This window comes from Lethenteron reissneri, chromosome 38 (assembly GCF_015708825.2).
Source record: "Lethenteron reissneri isolate LAM-NWPU_2019-01 chromosome 38, ASM1570882v1, whole genome shotgun sequence".
NCBI classification, from domain to species: domain Eukaryota; kingdom Metazoa; phylum Chordata; class Hyperoartia; order Petromyzontiformes; family Petromyzontidae; genus Lethenteron; species Lethenteron reissneri.
Window position 1 is genome coordinate 2,800,170 of NC_083816.1, and position 16,707 is coordinate 2,816,876.

At 41.8% G+C, this 16,707-nt stretch overlaps 1 protein-coding gene across 1 annotated transcript; it reads right to left on the reverse strand.

The window, feature by feature from the left end:
• Nucleotides 1–1,453: 1,453 nt before the first annotated feature.
• On the reverse strand, nt 1,454–16,667 carry PQBP1 (polyglutamine binding protein 1). The gene is given in 8 exon segments (XM_061567002.1): nt 1,454–3,112; nt 3,114–3,249; nt 7,952–8,018; nt 8,553–8,714; nt 13,606–13,611; nt 13,723–13,823; nt 14,754–14,865; nt 16,494–16,667. Coding segments are annotated over 8 exon segments (672 nt in total). The 5' UTR covers nt 16,561–16,667; the 3' UTR covers nt 1,454–3,091.
• Between the last annotated feature and the right edge of the window lie 40 nt (nt 16,668–16,707).

Sequence of the window (16,707 nt, forward strand, 5' to 3'; positions counted from 1 at the left end):
TTGGTCCCCCTCGATGTTCACTCCAAGGCTACGGCCTTGGTGGAGGGAGTCTGAGCCAAACACCTGCTGTTGTGCAGAGGACGATCTAAGTGAAGTGTGTCATGAGTGCCGGATTAAGCTAGTGCGGGGCCTGTAGCATATGCTATAAAGGGGCCCTATATAAAAAAACACTGAAATATTAAAACACAAATGTTTTACTTGCATAGTAACGTAATTGTATTTTTTTTATTTGCTATATAGCCAGATAATACGACAAATCGCTAACCTTAAACACCCAGTTGTTCATAAAGTTGAAGGCAGTATAGTACTATGGTAATAGAACAAGTGCAGAATCACTGAACCGGAATTGATAGCTTGAAAGCATTTAGCGCGGGGCCTTTGAAAGTGCGGGGCCCGTAGCATATGTAGCTACTTTTATTACGAGGAGAATTCGGCACTGTGTGCCATGATGTTGCGTCATATTAGATCTCAAACCCCGGCTGCTGCTTTCACAGGCCCCGTTAAGAACACGGTTTCAGGGGTATAATTTGCAGTTGTTTTGTTGTTGTCCCTTTCGCGAGAGCTTCTCTGCAGAACGTGGGGGAAGAAGCTCGCAGCGTCTGGAGGAAAACTCCGACCACGGGCTTGGAACATCGTGCCGAGCAACACGCGGCACAACCCGAAACGCACAGCAGCACAACCGCGGGCACCTCGGCAGTCGGACCTTGTGAGGTTGCCGAGACACAACGCTGCAATCACAATTTGACATCGACGATACAAGCTTCGATTGATTTCTATTCCCTGACATACTGAAATATCCTGACAAGTGGTGGAAACGTGGGGGTTTTTTCCCCACCATTATACATGCTTGTGTAAAAGCAACATATTGCGCAGATTGCAAGCGCATTGCCACACTTTTTCTATGATCCGTGGGGAACTTAAGACGCGACATAGTTTGTGATTGGCCGGGAAATGGCTACGTAAGACTCCGTGATGTGTGCGCGCCACGGCCAGAAATATGCTCTCATGAAAGCGCTTTCAACCTAAAGTGGCTCGGTACGCGATAAGATTTTGTTCGCGAGCACCTTGGCGTGTAAGGTCAGCAGAAAAACCACAAAGGACTCGTTGTAAAAATATATATGGGTCGTGTGCAGTGTTTTTAATACATCAGCATACACTGCAATGTGCCTCAACTGCTGTAGACACATTCTAAATCTGCCACATGTACCGCTGTAAAACGTGAGTACGTGATGGATATTTCGAAGTTCAACCTTGAAAAAAATATGGAGGGTAAATGTAACAGGTAGCTAAGGATAAACACAAAACGTCTGTGAACTATTATATGATGGTAAATATAACAGGTAGTTAAGGATAAATACAAAATGTCTGAACTATTATATGGTGTGCACCGAAGGGCACTTTTTGATATTCAGATAAATACTGCTCATACATTATCTAGACATTGTTGACTCGAAGCCAAATCCTGTACTACTTTTTACGTATTTGTTTCAACAGAATGGAACAGCCTCGTTTGTACGGTGGTTGGTGTGGGCCTCGTGTGCGCACATCCAGCTTGGTCCAGACGCTCCTGAGTGTGAACCCAGCGTCTTTATCTGCTTGACTTCATCTCTGTGCCTCTCTGTCTACCTCACCTCTCAGTATTTATTTCATGTATGTATGGTGGGTGTGAGCGAGCTGTGCGTGGTGCTTTCTTTCAAATATATTTTATCATTCATTTTTTACATCACCTGTTACACTTTTCTTGTTACCCTATTCGACAAAATCAGGCCAACATAAGATGACCCAGAGCCGCGCATTCTTAACATTTCTTTGGGTTTACTTTCCCTGGCTACAAAATTCAAACAGTACGATGCTTGAGTTTCTGATTTTCAGAAGCCGTTATGGTCTACTTGCAGTATTGCACAAATAAGTAACAAACTTATACATAACATCATTCCCTGGTGGCCTGAGTATACTCAACATGTAAAATAAGCAGCTGCAAGAACAAATGCTCTCTGCCGCTTCCTTTTAGATCAGGCCTAGAACTTTTTGTACCGCCCTTGTACATAACACAACAAATCAAATTCTGAGCACACACACCAACCAGTTCTAATTATCATGCACTGATACAAATCAGATCTGGCTGGGTGGTGTCGTGGTCCTAGTACACGACTACTAGAGTAAAGATACAATCTGCATCATGGTTCAAACTCCAGCCTATCATCCTTGCAACATATCCTTGCTTTGGTAAAACAAAATCTATTCCATAACAAAACACATTCACAAAAAAACAAATGTATGAAGGATTTTTTTTATTGCCAAAACAGTTCCTAATATATACATTTGATGCTGTTTTTATTGTTTAGCACGTTTAAAATACGTTTAGAGCTGGAACTTCTTCATATTGTGTTAAACTTAGTTTTCTCTACTTGTATGTATGACAAATCTGCTGCATGCAGGAGTTTCACAGTGCAACATACGTTACAGGAAATCCCAAACTAGATTTGAAATATTCACTCAATTTCCCCCACCTCCCGACTCTAAAGATAAAAAAATATATGCACAAATGTAATTTTTATCATGAAAAAACTCATACTTTACAAAGAAAAAAAACAGCCAACCGATAAAAAAATCCTCTAGCCAATTCTCCATGCAGTGATTGACCACCACAAAGAGTTTAATGGCAACGACGCTCGGGTTTGTCAATGTCGATGTAACGCGCGAGTTTTCGCAGCCAGAATCGGAATCTTTATTTATCCTGGAGAAATCCGTTGAGCTATGAAGCTCTTTTTCACAGATGCTGTCCGGGTCAGCCTGCGTCTTGAGCATTTCTTTCTTCTCGACCTTTGGCTACGGACTGCTTTCCGCCAGCACTGCGTAACGAGGCGGCGGTGGGGTTCCGGCGACAGCGATCGCGGCGGCAGCAGCAACAGCAGCAGCAGCAGCACGAGTGGGAAAAAAAAATAGCGCGAGCGAACAAAACGCTCGACACGCAGCAGCCCGAACCCGTGAACGCTGCCACGCCCGGAAGCTTCGCGGCACAACTCGAGAGGCGAGCGAGGGGACCTGCGGCGGGGTGACAGCGTCCCGCTGCACAGGGGGGGGGGTGTGCTCAGGCGGCCTTGTTCCGCGACTGCCGCCTCTGCGTTGGCACGCAGCACGGCGCCCGGGCTGGGGTACGGCCGCTGCTGGAAGAGTGGCCCCGACGCGGTGGTGTCTGCTCCTGTCTTGGCGTCCCCTTTCCTCTGGAGCCCAGCGCTCCAGTTACCGCTAAAGGGCAGGAGGAGGAGGAACACATCAAGACTTACACGAGTACCTGGCGCAATGTGTAAACAATTAAACTATTAAACATTTAACCTATTAAATGTTTACACATTGTACCTGGTGCAATGTGTAAACATTTAAACTATTTTTTATTTCACCAGGTAAGGCCCACTGAGTTATATAGGTATTCTTCAGAAGCGACCTGGCCACAAATAATAGCTCAACGAAGTGGCTTATCATGTGGAAATTTACAGCAGCCAAATACTCGAAATGCATGTTTCTAAATGTGGAGGGAAAACCCAAAGGACCCGGAGAAAAATCCACGCGACCATGGGGAGAACATGAAAACTCCAAATATACAGGCATCAGGGTCAGGATCGAACCCACGGCCTTCTATATCGCAAGGGGGGGGTAGTTAACATCTCGCAACCGTGGCGCCCCATGGTGGCAAGATGAGGAAGACAAAGGTGGTCTTGTGTGGTGCTGGCAACACCATCCGCTCACATGCCATGCTCGCTAACAGTAACTGCCCCAACAGTATGTATAGCTGTATGGGGGGATCTTTTTGCGTGCAAGTTTATATGCATGTGTGTACAAGCAAGCGTGTGGATGTATGCATGCACTTTGTGTGTGTGTGTGGATACGTGTGCCAACTTGCGGATAAAACACAGCAGGGTGACACAGCAAAGAGCACAGATGGTGCATCGGATCTCAGTCAATCAACCCATAACCCTTGGCCTCCTCTCAATAAGCCTTTGACACTTCACATGGCCTCAAAGTGCACCTAGCCTAGCACAAGCGTTGTGGTGATGTCGCCGCTATTTAGTGTTGTTATTTTTGCGTGTGTATATGCTCACATGTGAATGCATGTGAATGTGTATATACATGCTTGTGTATGTCTTTTTTAGTTTTCCCAATTCCCTACCACCGACTGTGGCACTCGATTGTATTGCATGTTTAAAACACAGCTTGCGATCGATGGGGTGCAATTCAATACAATCCGATCACAACCCATCGATTGAACCAACATTTAAAAACCTTTAAGGGACTTATCTCTACTGACAGTCCTGGGCCATTGGGGAAAATGTCACATTTCTATGGCAGGGATAGTTAGCGTGCTATCCTCACAGTGGTACATATTTTATCAACCATGGAAAGATAATGGGCCAAGTAGTACCCTGAGTAGGATTTAAACGTCCAACCTTTCCACTTTTAGTTTAGCCTCTGACGATGAGGCCTATACAGCTGCAATAACTTGGAATATCATTTCCAGGGAATAGTTTCCAACACACGGTTATATTTTATCACAAAATGAATGCACCATGACAAAGTGAAATACACTTGCCTCATTCACATTTACGCTCTGGTAATTAAGTGCTTGTAAGACCAGCAAAATAAGCATGTAGCGTTTTAAAATAATCCACGTTTTACATTAATTGCACATCAAGGAAAATGTAAAAACAATACACATATTACAAACTTCTTTAAATATATATTTTTTACGCCTAGCGTGCCAAAATAAATGTAGGTCTCTTTTACAGCTGCACGTTGGAGCGTGACATGTTTAAACACAGCATAATGCTGTCTCGCATTCCGTTAACATCTCATCAGCTAGGAACCGCTAGTGAGTATACTAATAATGCATTTGCAAAGCATTTAAAATACGTGGCAGAATTGCTATTTCTATGGCATCTTGGGAAAAAAAATCAATGCAACAATTTTTTCACCTATTTAATCAGTCCTTTCAATTATAAGCACAGCGCACTGTTTCTACGAAAAATAATTGAAGCGCCTTCTCCGTGGGAGGCATCGTTAGCTGAAGCAAACAAAAGCGTCGAACACGCGCCGTGCTGAAAATAAAAAAAATGGGTTTTCATGTTGCCTTGAATAGCACCAACACAAACTAAACTATTTTTTATTTTACCAGGTAAGGCCCACTGAGCTATGTAGCTCTTTTTCAGAAGCGACCCGGCTGTCACAAATGATAGGTCAACAAACAAGTGGCTTATCATGTGGAAATTCATAGCAGCCAAATACTCTATCGGTCAAGTCACGTAGGTAGAAAAATTCATAATAAATCACGACGTTTCGATCGCAACACAAGCAATCGTCATCACGTGGAAAGATACAGCAGGGAAAAAACGGAGCACTCGGAGAAAATCCACACGGCCACGGGGAGAACATGCAAACTCCAAATATACAGGCGTCAGGGTTGGTATTGTAGTGCTGCCATTTGATAAGAAGTCAAATATTTTTTTGCACATTATTTATACACCTATTTCCTACTCATGTGTTCAGTAACTGACGTGGGCAGCAAAAACAGATTGAGCAAAATGTATGAGCTTGCGCAAATGTTCTTTATAATATTGACTACATGCATTCATTGCATTATGTAGCTTCCCCGTTTCATTAAGTAAAAGATTACGACAATGCAGATCGTTTTATCACACGTATAAATTATGTTCGCAATCGATTTTCTATTTACACAATTTATATTTAACAAAAATAAACACTGATTAATCTACAAAACAGCCGCCACATATATCTTTCATACAAGTCCTTTAGTTACTCACAGCTAAGAGCCCCTTGGGATGGGAGAACGGTGGCACGGTGGGTAAAGCAATGCGCTATGATCCCGACGACCTGAGTTCGATACCCAGCCATAGCCAACAACAGTGACGAGTGATATCTGAACTGATCATGGGCACCCAGTTCACCAACCTGCACTGACCAGTGTGGTCAAGTAGAGTCAAACAACTCCCATGACTGACGCAGAAAAAATTATATTAACAGCCTATCGTCTTTTATTCAAGGGTGGAAAGACAATGGTATTGGTTTTGTTTCTGTGTGATTATAATGAAGCACGAAATATATTGCCATTCCCCCTTGTTGGCTTTTGATTTTGACATCCTACATATTGTTGTGAGTGTCCATGTTCCTGATTGATATGACATAGCAGGTAATATGAATATTAGTATGTTGCATTTTTTGGTTTTCCAAAAGCACTCCATTCCTGCTCTTGTTCCCCCCCTTCATTTTAGAATTTTGATCCCAATAAATTGCTCAAGCATTGTATAGCAACCTTTGTGTTAGAGGCCAACTGAAACTGAATTTCTGGTAAACCGAAAGTTACAAATTTTCTTTCGGCCGAAACCGAAAGTTAACTTTTTGGCTTCGGCCGAAACAGAAACTATGCCGAAAGAGGCCATTTGCCAACTTTCAGCGCCGAAACCGAATTTCCAATCTCGGTATCAACACGCGTGTAGACTGAAGCGAACGCAAAACACATAAGCCAAGGCGGGCAGGCGGCTGGGAACAGACAACAGAGGCACTTTGTTGTCGTCCCGCCAAAGAGGCTCCACCCACGGATGGAGATGCAGGCTGCCATCTGTTGATCGGTCGTATATACATTAGCAGACCATGGTTGCGGCTGTAACCTTGCTCCCAAGCTGCTGCTGCTGACGTGTGTGTGTTTGCAGCCTATCGCAAAGGATTGCCTAGCGCCGACTGACCGGCCGATAGGCAGTGATAGACGTAGCACGAGCGTATATTCTAAAAATAGATCTTCGGTTGACGAATGACGACTAAAAGTCAATATCAGTTTCGGCCGAAACTGAAACCAGACCGAAAGTAAAAAATTTACTTTCAGCTGAAACCGAAAGTTAAAAATTGAGTTTCGGCCGAAATCGAAAGTATGCCGAAAGAGGCCATTTGCCAACTTTCGGCGCCGAAACCGAATTTCGGTCGGCCTCTACTTTATGTACATCACTTTGGGTTCACTCATTTGTCTTGAGCACAAATTTGCAGCCTTCTTTGTTACATTCTTCAATCGTACCCTGTAGTTCATAGCTTACTACGAGGACTGTGTTGTCAGCCAAGGTGAAGTGGTTAACACACTGTCGCACAGTAAGTTTGCCATCTTATAATGTCACTGTGAATAGCCTTGTTGAGAGCACATCTCCTTTTTCCAACTCCTAAATTGTATATTGCAAGGATCATAAACATTGATACTGAACAAAAAATCTGAAAATTACACAAAGAAGCATGGAGAGGGGAGCATGCTTGGGATTACCCTGAGAGGTGGCAAGATAAATGTGTGGATCGGGGAACAGTGGACATTACCAGACATTGTATTGCAATTTTGAGAGTTAGTGAGTTTGTGCAGGACATTGCTAAAGAAGGAACGTTGGCTGATGGGGAAGATTTGTGAATGAACGGCCGCCAAAGGAGAGAACACACCCAAGAGGATGGCTACCGTGGAGATGGAGTGATGACATTGGCTCAAATGCCGGAGCGAGAAGGATTGTATCATATTGGCATCGGGAGCAAAAAAAGCTATATAGCTCTAAGTGACCTGGCCACAAATCATAGCTCAACGAAGTGGCTTATGCGGAACTTTATAGTAGCCAAATAGCTGGTCAAAGATCATGGCTAATGATGATGACGACATCGTTGGGTACAAGGTAGGGTGTACATTTTGATTTAAAGCTTTCGTAACTGCAGAGATTCATATTCTTGGTTTTTTCGGTAAAGTCACGTAGAAGGGAAATAATAAAATAATATAAATATAAAACAATAAAAATTCTCACGACGTTTCGACTGCAACACAAGCAATCATCATCAGGTGTGAAATCCACAGCAAAATTTAAGGTAGGGTGTGTCGCTGTGAAGTTGCTTTTCGAAACATTGATTGCACTGAGGATCTTACCGTGGAGCGTCCGAGTAAGCACTGGGATCCATTGGATCCAGCTCTTCCTTTTCTTTTTTATCCCGACCTGCAACACCATCAAATGTGAATAATAAAATATTAATATTTAACCAAATGTTCGTGCTTCATGATTTCCATGCAGTCCATTGACGGAACTGGAATGGTTTTTTCTAACAACTCACACCAGGCTATTTTCAAAATGTGTGTGCATAATCAGAAGGCATTGGGGAAAATGTTTGAAATGATGAAATGTATTGCACGACTCTTAATGCTATCCGGGTGTGTGGCACCGTGGCTGAGCACTTGACTCCCAATTGGAAGGTTGGAAGTTCAAATCCCTGTCAGGGATCGACTTAAGTCTACCATTGATCCAGTGTTGATAAAGTGAGTACCATATTGCGAGAAGATAACAAAGGCGGTCGTACTGAATTACTGGTGGCGACCATCACGAGAATGTAAAATTTACACCACAGGGACATGATATTGCTGCATTACAAGGGTTGAGAACCCTAACAGTACACCGTGAGTGGTGTGTGAGAGTAATGTGGGGAGGGATGGGGAGTCACGGGAAATGAAGTTTACCGTGCCAGCAAAGCCTCACCACGTTTGCCTTTCTGGTAGGGGGCGGCCTCCTCCCTCCGCTGGAGTCGTCGATCTCTGGCAGCTCTCGGAATCTCGTCCCTGCTGTCCAAGTCGAGCAGTGACGACCGTTCTTGTGCCTCCACAAGAGCAGTCATCGCTACCACCTCCTCCTTCTTCTCCTCTGCAACAAATATTAGCACCGTTGAATCACAATCAAGCCTATAATGGAGAACACGGGCCAAGAAAGATAATAACCAGCCCAGTTTGCACACGGTTCAAAGTCTGATTAGTCTGTAATATTGTTGGTGACATTAAAGACTCGGTGACAAGTAGGCACAGGCAAGAGAAGAGATGGACTGATTTAGTATAGGAGGAACTGGTGTAGAGTGGACTTACCACTTTCTGCCACTCGTGGGTTTGACTGTGTAGGAGGGACATGACTTACACTAATTAACAGCCAATGATGGCAATCATAAATCAGCAATACAAGGCAGCAAAGCAATGCTCACAACTGTGTCTACCGTATAGACATTTGGTAGAATGGGTAGCGCATCCATCAATCAATGAAGTCTGTTTGCCCAAAATAGCTGGATTTGTTTTGTGACCTGTCAGGAGGCCTTTGCCAAGCCACGTGCAAATAACTTAGCACGATTTCCATCCTGGCATCACTGACACTTAGTCAAGAATGGCAGATGTTGTATGTGTGCACTCGAGTGTTAGCCAAGTGGTATAAAAAGTGGTCCACGTAAGACATTACAATCCAGGTTACGCAGGTTTAATTCCAAGCAGTGCACAGCATTGGCAATTTGCATATATTGGCTTAACTGAACTCTCACTGCCCTTCCACTCCTTTTTATCTGCCCTTCAATTAATTTAACTCCCTTCACTGCCCTTGGCCCCCTGGATGCCGCGGTGGCGAAATGCCATCTCTCTTGCCTGGTATACAGGAGGTCATGGGTTCGATCCCAACCCCGACGCCTATATATCTGGAGTTTGCATGTTCTCCCTGTGTTCGTGTGGATTTTTCTCCGGGTCCTCCGGTTTTTCCCTCCACAGTATGAAACATGCGTTTTAGAGTATTTGGCAGCTATACATTTTCACACGGTAAGCCACTTCGTTGAGCTATCATTTGTGGCAAGGTTGCTTCTGAAAAAGAGCTACATAGCTCAATGGGCCATTTCCGGTAAGATAAAAAAAACGGTAACATTTTCAATATTTTGTTTAACTACCTTAACTGCCCTTAACCGACAGCCAGGTGTCTGTCCACTGATCGCACTCACATCACACCCACGAGCTGTAGGGTTAGGGCTTCATCCATGTATTGGTGCTGTTAGCGTTCATATTCAGCACCATAAGACTGGAGTCTCATCCCTGTAGTTCCCTCTTGTGGTGCCAATTCCTTTATACACGAGGTAATATCTTCACAAGGATTGTGTTTCACTACGTATATAGAGAGATGAATAAGGTTTAATGGAAATTTACTGGTACCTGTTAATGTCTATCGCTATTCTCTCAAATGTACTTATTCAAGTGTTTACGGTAGTAATTGCATCCAATTAAATGAGTATTATTAACTAGATTAGATATAATTGTTTTATGCTTACCATCTTATAATTAAAAGCCATTTATCAATCCACTGCTGAATTAAGACCTCCGCATGCTCTGTTCATAATGGGAGTTTCTTTGACCAGACTTCACCAAGGTTAGTGTGAGTTAGTGAAGGGGAGGTCAGGACAGGTTCAGATATTGCAAGCCATGGAATCTAACTCAGGTGGCTGGGTTCAAAGCAAAGTGGACAAAACCACTGATACTGCTCCTCGTGCAACAGATGAATGAGGTATCCGCCTTATTTATAGTGCCAAGCTAAAAAAAAAATCTAACTTTCATAAATGAGGAGCGCACATCATGTTTCATTTTGGCTATGATAAATTAATACCACTTAACACACAAAGGTCATTAAAGCGGGCATATTAGAGTACATCATCAAGGAAAGAGGAACCGGGCATATGAAAAATTAGGAGACAAACTATGTGATTTGAGAGGCTCGAATGGATTAAAAGGATTAGGGTCAATTATTTCCCATGCTATGTGCTTGAGTTTCTATTAATATATGACAGGATATTTAAATAATTTTATATCAAAGACTAATTAATGTCATTAAATGATTAAACTACATTGGAAAAAAGCACAATTTCTGTACTACACTTAATCCTCCAATGGGTCAAGGGGATAGACATTAACTGCTTTGGAATGGATCAGTGTAATAAATTCAGTGTCTACAGGTTATATGATATTTCTTATCCCCAAGTATCTTTGTGGGTCAAAAATAAAAATTTAATTTAATAACTGGCCAAGCGAAAGTGTGCTTGACTAGATATTAAGTTGAATTGACGATGAATAACTTGAATTTTTAGACTCAAATTAGTGGTGAGCGAGAAAAGCATACTAGTTTGAGTCAGAAGTTTCATTTCAAAGCCCAGTTGCGGGTCAACTAGTGCAATTATCCCTATGGGGTAGATAAACCAATTATTTTCTGAGATGCAACCATTGGTCATCCCCAGAACAAACATAAGAACATGGAATTCAACCGAATTGTTTGCTTGTGTTCATTCATTTATTTCAGGTTATCAGAGTTATATAGTGGATGGTGATCCATCTACTGAGTAGGTCAACAGTTATTCATTCAATTTCTGCAGCCCATCAGTAATAACTGGAAATATTTACTAAAGGGCATACCAACCTGCTGTAAAAATAACGATACAGATCACGTGAGATTATTCACATATGCCTTTGTGTGGCGATAACCATGAAATTGTGAGGATGTGATTAACCTACTCGGCGGCCCCAGACATTCTAATTGTGTGAAATATATTTTTGCCAGCTATTTCCTAATTAGCCGCTCAAATTTGAGGAAGACTAGCTTCGAAACTAACTGTAATTTCGTTAACTGCTCAACGAAAAACTATGATTATAAAGTAGCAAATATCATGCTAAATAAGCACTCATATTACAGTGCAGATATCAAGTCCAAATATTACAGAACATATTTACACTTTTATTAAATGTGATCTTGAACTCTGAATTTGAGTACCGACAATTGCAGGATAGCAAAGTGAAACGGTCCAGCGTGGAGTTGAACACAATAAAAAAACATTTCAGGAAATTATAAATTCAACAATGAAAAGCAACGCAAAGGGGTGAGACGTGGTGCGAAATGCTTCGTTATAGTGGAGGTCACATGGCATTGATGAAAAACTTCCATTTAACTGGAAACCAGGCTGGCATAGATCATTATGAAACAGTGACACGTGGTTCCTAGGGTAGGCATTCCTTTTTAAGGAATTGTACATTATTGGAGCTGGCTGCCCATCTGAATCAATTGGCTTGTTAAGGCAGAAAGACGAATCAGTGGTAAGGCCAACAATGTGCTTGGGTATGCACCGATATGGAAAATAGAATCAGGATAGAGATAGTAGTCTACATGTTTATTTTTATTCGTAGCTGAATACTTGTGTAGTGACCAAAATTACAGATCACTTACCCGAAGCAAACAGACTACCAGATTTTACACTATGAGACCTCCTTTACCAGTGGCAAAATATAGTAATAGGTTTTTACCCTTTCATCTGGTACAAAAACTGACACCTTTATACAAGGGATCATGTTTGCCAATAACCACAACACATGCAGTCAAGATGCAAACAACAAGAAACAACTCTGATAATGATATGCACTGTCCTTGAAGTTGATTGATCCACATCCGAGACAGCTTTTCTTAGAGCCTAGTCTCCATTGGTGTTGGACCAGATGACGCCGAAAGGCGTACAACTCAAAAACAGCGCACTATCAGAGTATTGAGAGCTCAATACAGCGCACTATCAGAGTATTGAAAGCTCAATACTCTGATAGTGCGCTGTTTTTGAGTTGTACGCGTGAGTAACAATACTGCTTTTTCCAATTCTTTTTGCCAGAGGGAAGTTCTGGCAGATTCCAGTGATGTGGTCAGTGGTACAGTGGAGCACAATAAGCTGTTTCTCAATGACAGATGATAGTGTGCTGGCTGATGGCCATGTAGCGGATGACGGACGTCCCACCCCATGACTTTCTGTTCGTGGTCATCTGCTACCCTACTCCTGATGTTAGAGGACGCTATACCAGATTGTGCATACAGGCAGGGAAAATGGGTGGCCTCTCAGGCACCCTGATATGATTATGCACGTGTCATTTAGGGTGGTATCGACATGTTTACTGTGAGTTGAGCATCCCCAGGTAGAGTATGCATATTCAGCCACAGAGAAACAAAGTGCTAAGGCAGTGGTACGTAGAGTGGATGAATGTGCTCCCTACTTTGAATTTGCGAGCTTTCGCAGAATGTTGTTTCGTATGTTGCACCTTGGCTTTGGTATTTAAAGTGTGCTTTTTGTAGCTGAGTATACGATCCAGTGTTACCCCGAGGTACACTGGGTGACACTAGTGTTCGAGGCTCTAGTCTCCCCAGGTGACATTGAGGTGTCGCTCTACAGTCCCAGTTTCTCAGGTGTAAGGCGGCACAGATTTGGGTTTTACTCGGTTTGGGTTTGAGCTTATTACGAGAAAATGACTCATTAATCTGTAGAGATGAACGACTGTATAAGACTGGAAATGCATGTGACATTATCTCTGGTCATTAGAAATTATGTGGCTATATTCTAGCAACAATATACTGAGTGGAAAAAAATGTGGACTGTGTATACATGCCAACAGCACAATTAACATATAATTGTAGAATACCTCATCCAAATATTTCACAGCAGTAAATAACATGTACATAGTGTGGAACTACCATACTACAATTTAAAAACTATTCGCTAATAAATACTGGAGTAAAAATTAAGGTAGCATTGAACTTCCTAAATAATTTTCTATTTATTATAAAAAATTACTCCCTAAACGAAATTAAAATGTGTACACTTACATTGCTCTTCATTGTGAATTTCAGATTCAATACTCTTTATAGGAAAGTCAGTTCCATTTATATATAAAAAAATATATTAACCTACAAAAATGTATTATTCTACATTTTAACAATGTGCCTGTGGCTTTTTAGAATTAATAATAAGTTTTCTTTCAGTTTGATTGTGTTCCTTGACAAAAGGGTAATAACCGTGCGTGCATGCAGAGTGTAGGCAATGCAATACTCAACCAATCGCCTGGAATCTTTTTGGCTGCCTTGGTGATAACTGCCAGGGGGTCTGCCGGGGCCAGCCACGACACCATATCGGTCTCCGCGTTCCAGTAGTACGGCAAGCGGCTGCACAAGTTCACACCCATTAGTATAAACGCACACACGTACATGTCTTTTTATCAGCATGTCTTCATTATAAACGATAGAGAGAGCGTTAATGGAAAAAGCCAATCAGCAATCCTGGCTGTTGTTAATGGTTGTTTACGAAAGTATTGAACAAACAGTTTGCCCGATATGTTTTTGGGTAATTTACATACACTTTGCCATAGGACACGATACAAGACGCAATTGGGAATGCTGTTGAAATAATGTAGGGTTTTTACACGTTATATATATTAGTACGTTTTATATATAACTCTGGTATATACAAGAGTTGCCAATAAAAAGACATTGCAAAATGTATAAGTCTATGCCTTCAGAAAGTATATGCTTAGTAGTTATGCACTTGTAAAACTACTACTACTACTACCCTAAAGTGGATGTAAAGACTATGTCACATCAATTATTAGTTCATTATTTTCCAATGCCAGAGCCAAAAATTTGGAAATGTACCCTATAAATGTATTTCAAGATTATTCAATGTAAAACAAATGGATGCAATGAAAGGAAGATGTATATTAAGTCTACGCAAGAGCATAAGAGTAATTAAAATCAAATAAACAATCTCCGTGTTCATCATTACCACTTCCTTATAAGAAACATATGCTCCAATAGCATAAAATATCAGTGTATTATTATTTGCTTTTCAAAGGAAATCTTAATTATGAATGTAACATTTGTTGTTGTGCTTGTGCAATAATGCTAATGCTGCCTCTAGTGTTTGCATCTGTAATTAGCCAATATTGCATGGAAATGTGAAATGCACAGTATCGTTGTTAATTACACAAGCAGAACTTATCTACCAGTGTCATGGCAACAGCTTATCACCAATATTAATATTAAGGAGGTATTTTATAGCAATAAATAGTATTATGGTAAGAGAACGAATATAATTACCTGTCTGGGTCAACTACTTTGTACCAGTTGAGTGGTAAGTTTTCATTCTTTGTAGATTCATAATCAATTTCATTTTCATCGTAATCTTCTGCTATAATTTCTTCATCTGCTTCTATAAACAAAACATACAATACGCTTAATATTCAGAAACTACACAATACAGAGACGTCATCAAATAAGTCACTGAGCGAGTGAAAAAATGTGTCCAATTACTAAATATAAAATTTGGCCCAGATTTTCAGCACAAATTTTGACAAATTCCTACCAATAAAAAGTGCAAAAGTGGTTTTCGGCAGCTTGATAGCTGATGGTGAATGATTAAATAAACCCCCTTAACTTATAAAGCGCAAGTTCTTCATCCCATAGTGGATTTGAAAAACTGTAAATTATTATCATTACATCGTTACCATCTCAACATCACTCAATATTCTCAGTGGATGTCACCTCGGATACTTTACATTCATTGACTTCCATTACTCTTAATCAACTGCCATGATTCCTTTATAGAAACCAGCCATGCTAATACCAAATTACTTTATCTGGTGTTACCGATTAAAAGTTATTCTTTTGACAGTCAACTTTTAACCACTTCTTTTTGCGTCAACATAGTTTTGTCCCATCATAAAAAAATGCCATCTGCAGTGATGTTTAAAAATCACGCATGCTGAGCACAGGCTAAAGGCTCTAAACCAGGGGTCGGGAACCTTTTTGACTGGGAGAGCCATAAAAGCCAAATATTTCTAAATATATTTCATTGAGAGCCATATAGTATTTTTAACGTATAATAAATTAAATGTCTTACTTTTAATGCGATTTCTGGTCACGGGACCCGTGACCCGAGAAATTTTATCTTCAAAACTAATTTCTGTTTACTTTAAAATGACACAGTATTATTAAGCAATATCACAAGTATTTTAAAATCAGTTCCAAACTGATTTTATTTTTATTTTATTATTATTTTTTTCAACTCAAAATTGTCTGGGAGCCATATGCCGTCACCAGAAGAGCCATATATGGCTCGCGAGCCATAGGTTCCCGACCGCTGCTCTAAACCCTTAGTGACAAGAAACAGAGCGAAATATTAAAGGTGCGGTGAATACAAATTAATACGTTTCTTGATTAGAGAAAGGTTGTAACGTCTCATCAGCAGCGTGTGTTCCCATTGATTTAATCAGCAGCTCTCAACCTTTTAGTCCCCAATCAACAATCAAGACCACCGATCCCTCCCTGCACCCCCTCCTGTTTTTGGACGAGAGACAAAATCCGCCATAGGTTAAAGCTTAAAAAAGTAGCAGTATGTGCTGCATTGTTAGAAAGTCCAGAAATGTTATATATATACAATAGCGGCACTCGCTGCATAAACGTGTTGAGAAGTCAGTATGATAACTCCATATGCTGCTTAGTATTGATCGAGTGCAGGATCTGGTGTCGTGACACTCCATTGAGTAAGCCTACAGGCTACTTGACCCCTGCATTCGTAATTTATCCTGCACGGTATCCAAACCGTAGCCTGACGGGGGTTGAGGACCACGCTGGATTAATCCAACACTGAGCTCTTCCCTACATCACACGGCGCCGCAAGACAACGGAGATGGGGGGGGGGGGTCGGGGTTCTTCTGCTGGGCCCCAAGTCGCCTCCCCACCGGCAGGGCCTTCTAGCCGAGGCCGGTACCCCCGTGAAGGCCTGCGTCCAAAAAATAAAAGCCACGTCCCCAGCAGCGGGGGCAATTGCAGCCTCACCTGACAGCACGTTCTTGAGCAGGCCGCGTTTGGCCAGGCGAGCCAGTAACGCGGGCGGGAGAGGCATTGCGCTGATGCAGAGTAACCGCGTCGATGATGAAAAACCGCGCTGCGCCTCGGCAACTCGGCCCCACGGGGTTGGCTACGGGTGCCGCGTGGGCAAAGAGGGATGTGGGGGGTCGGTACGGGGAAATTCGCAAACGCGTTTGCGAAT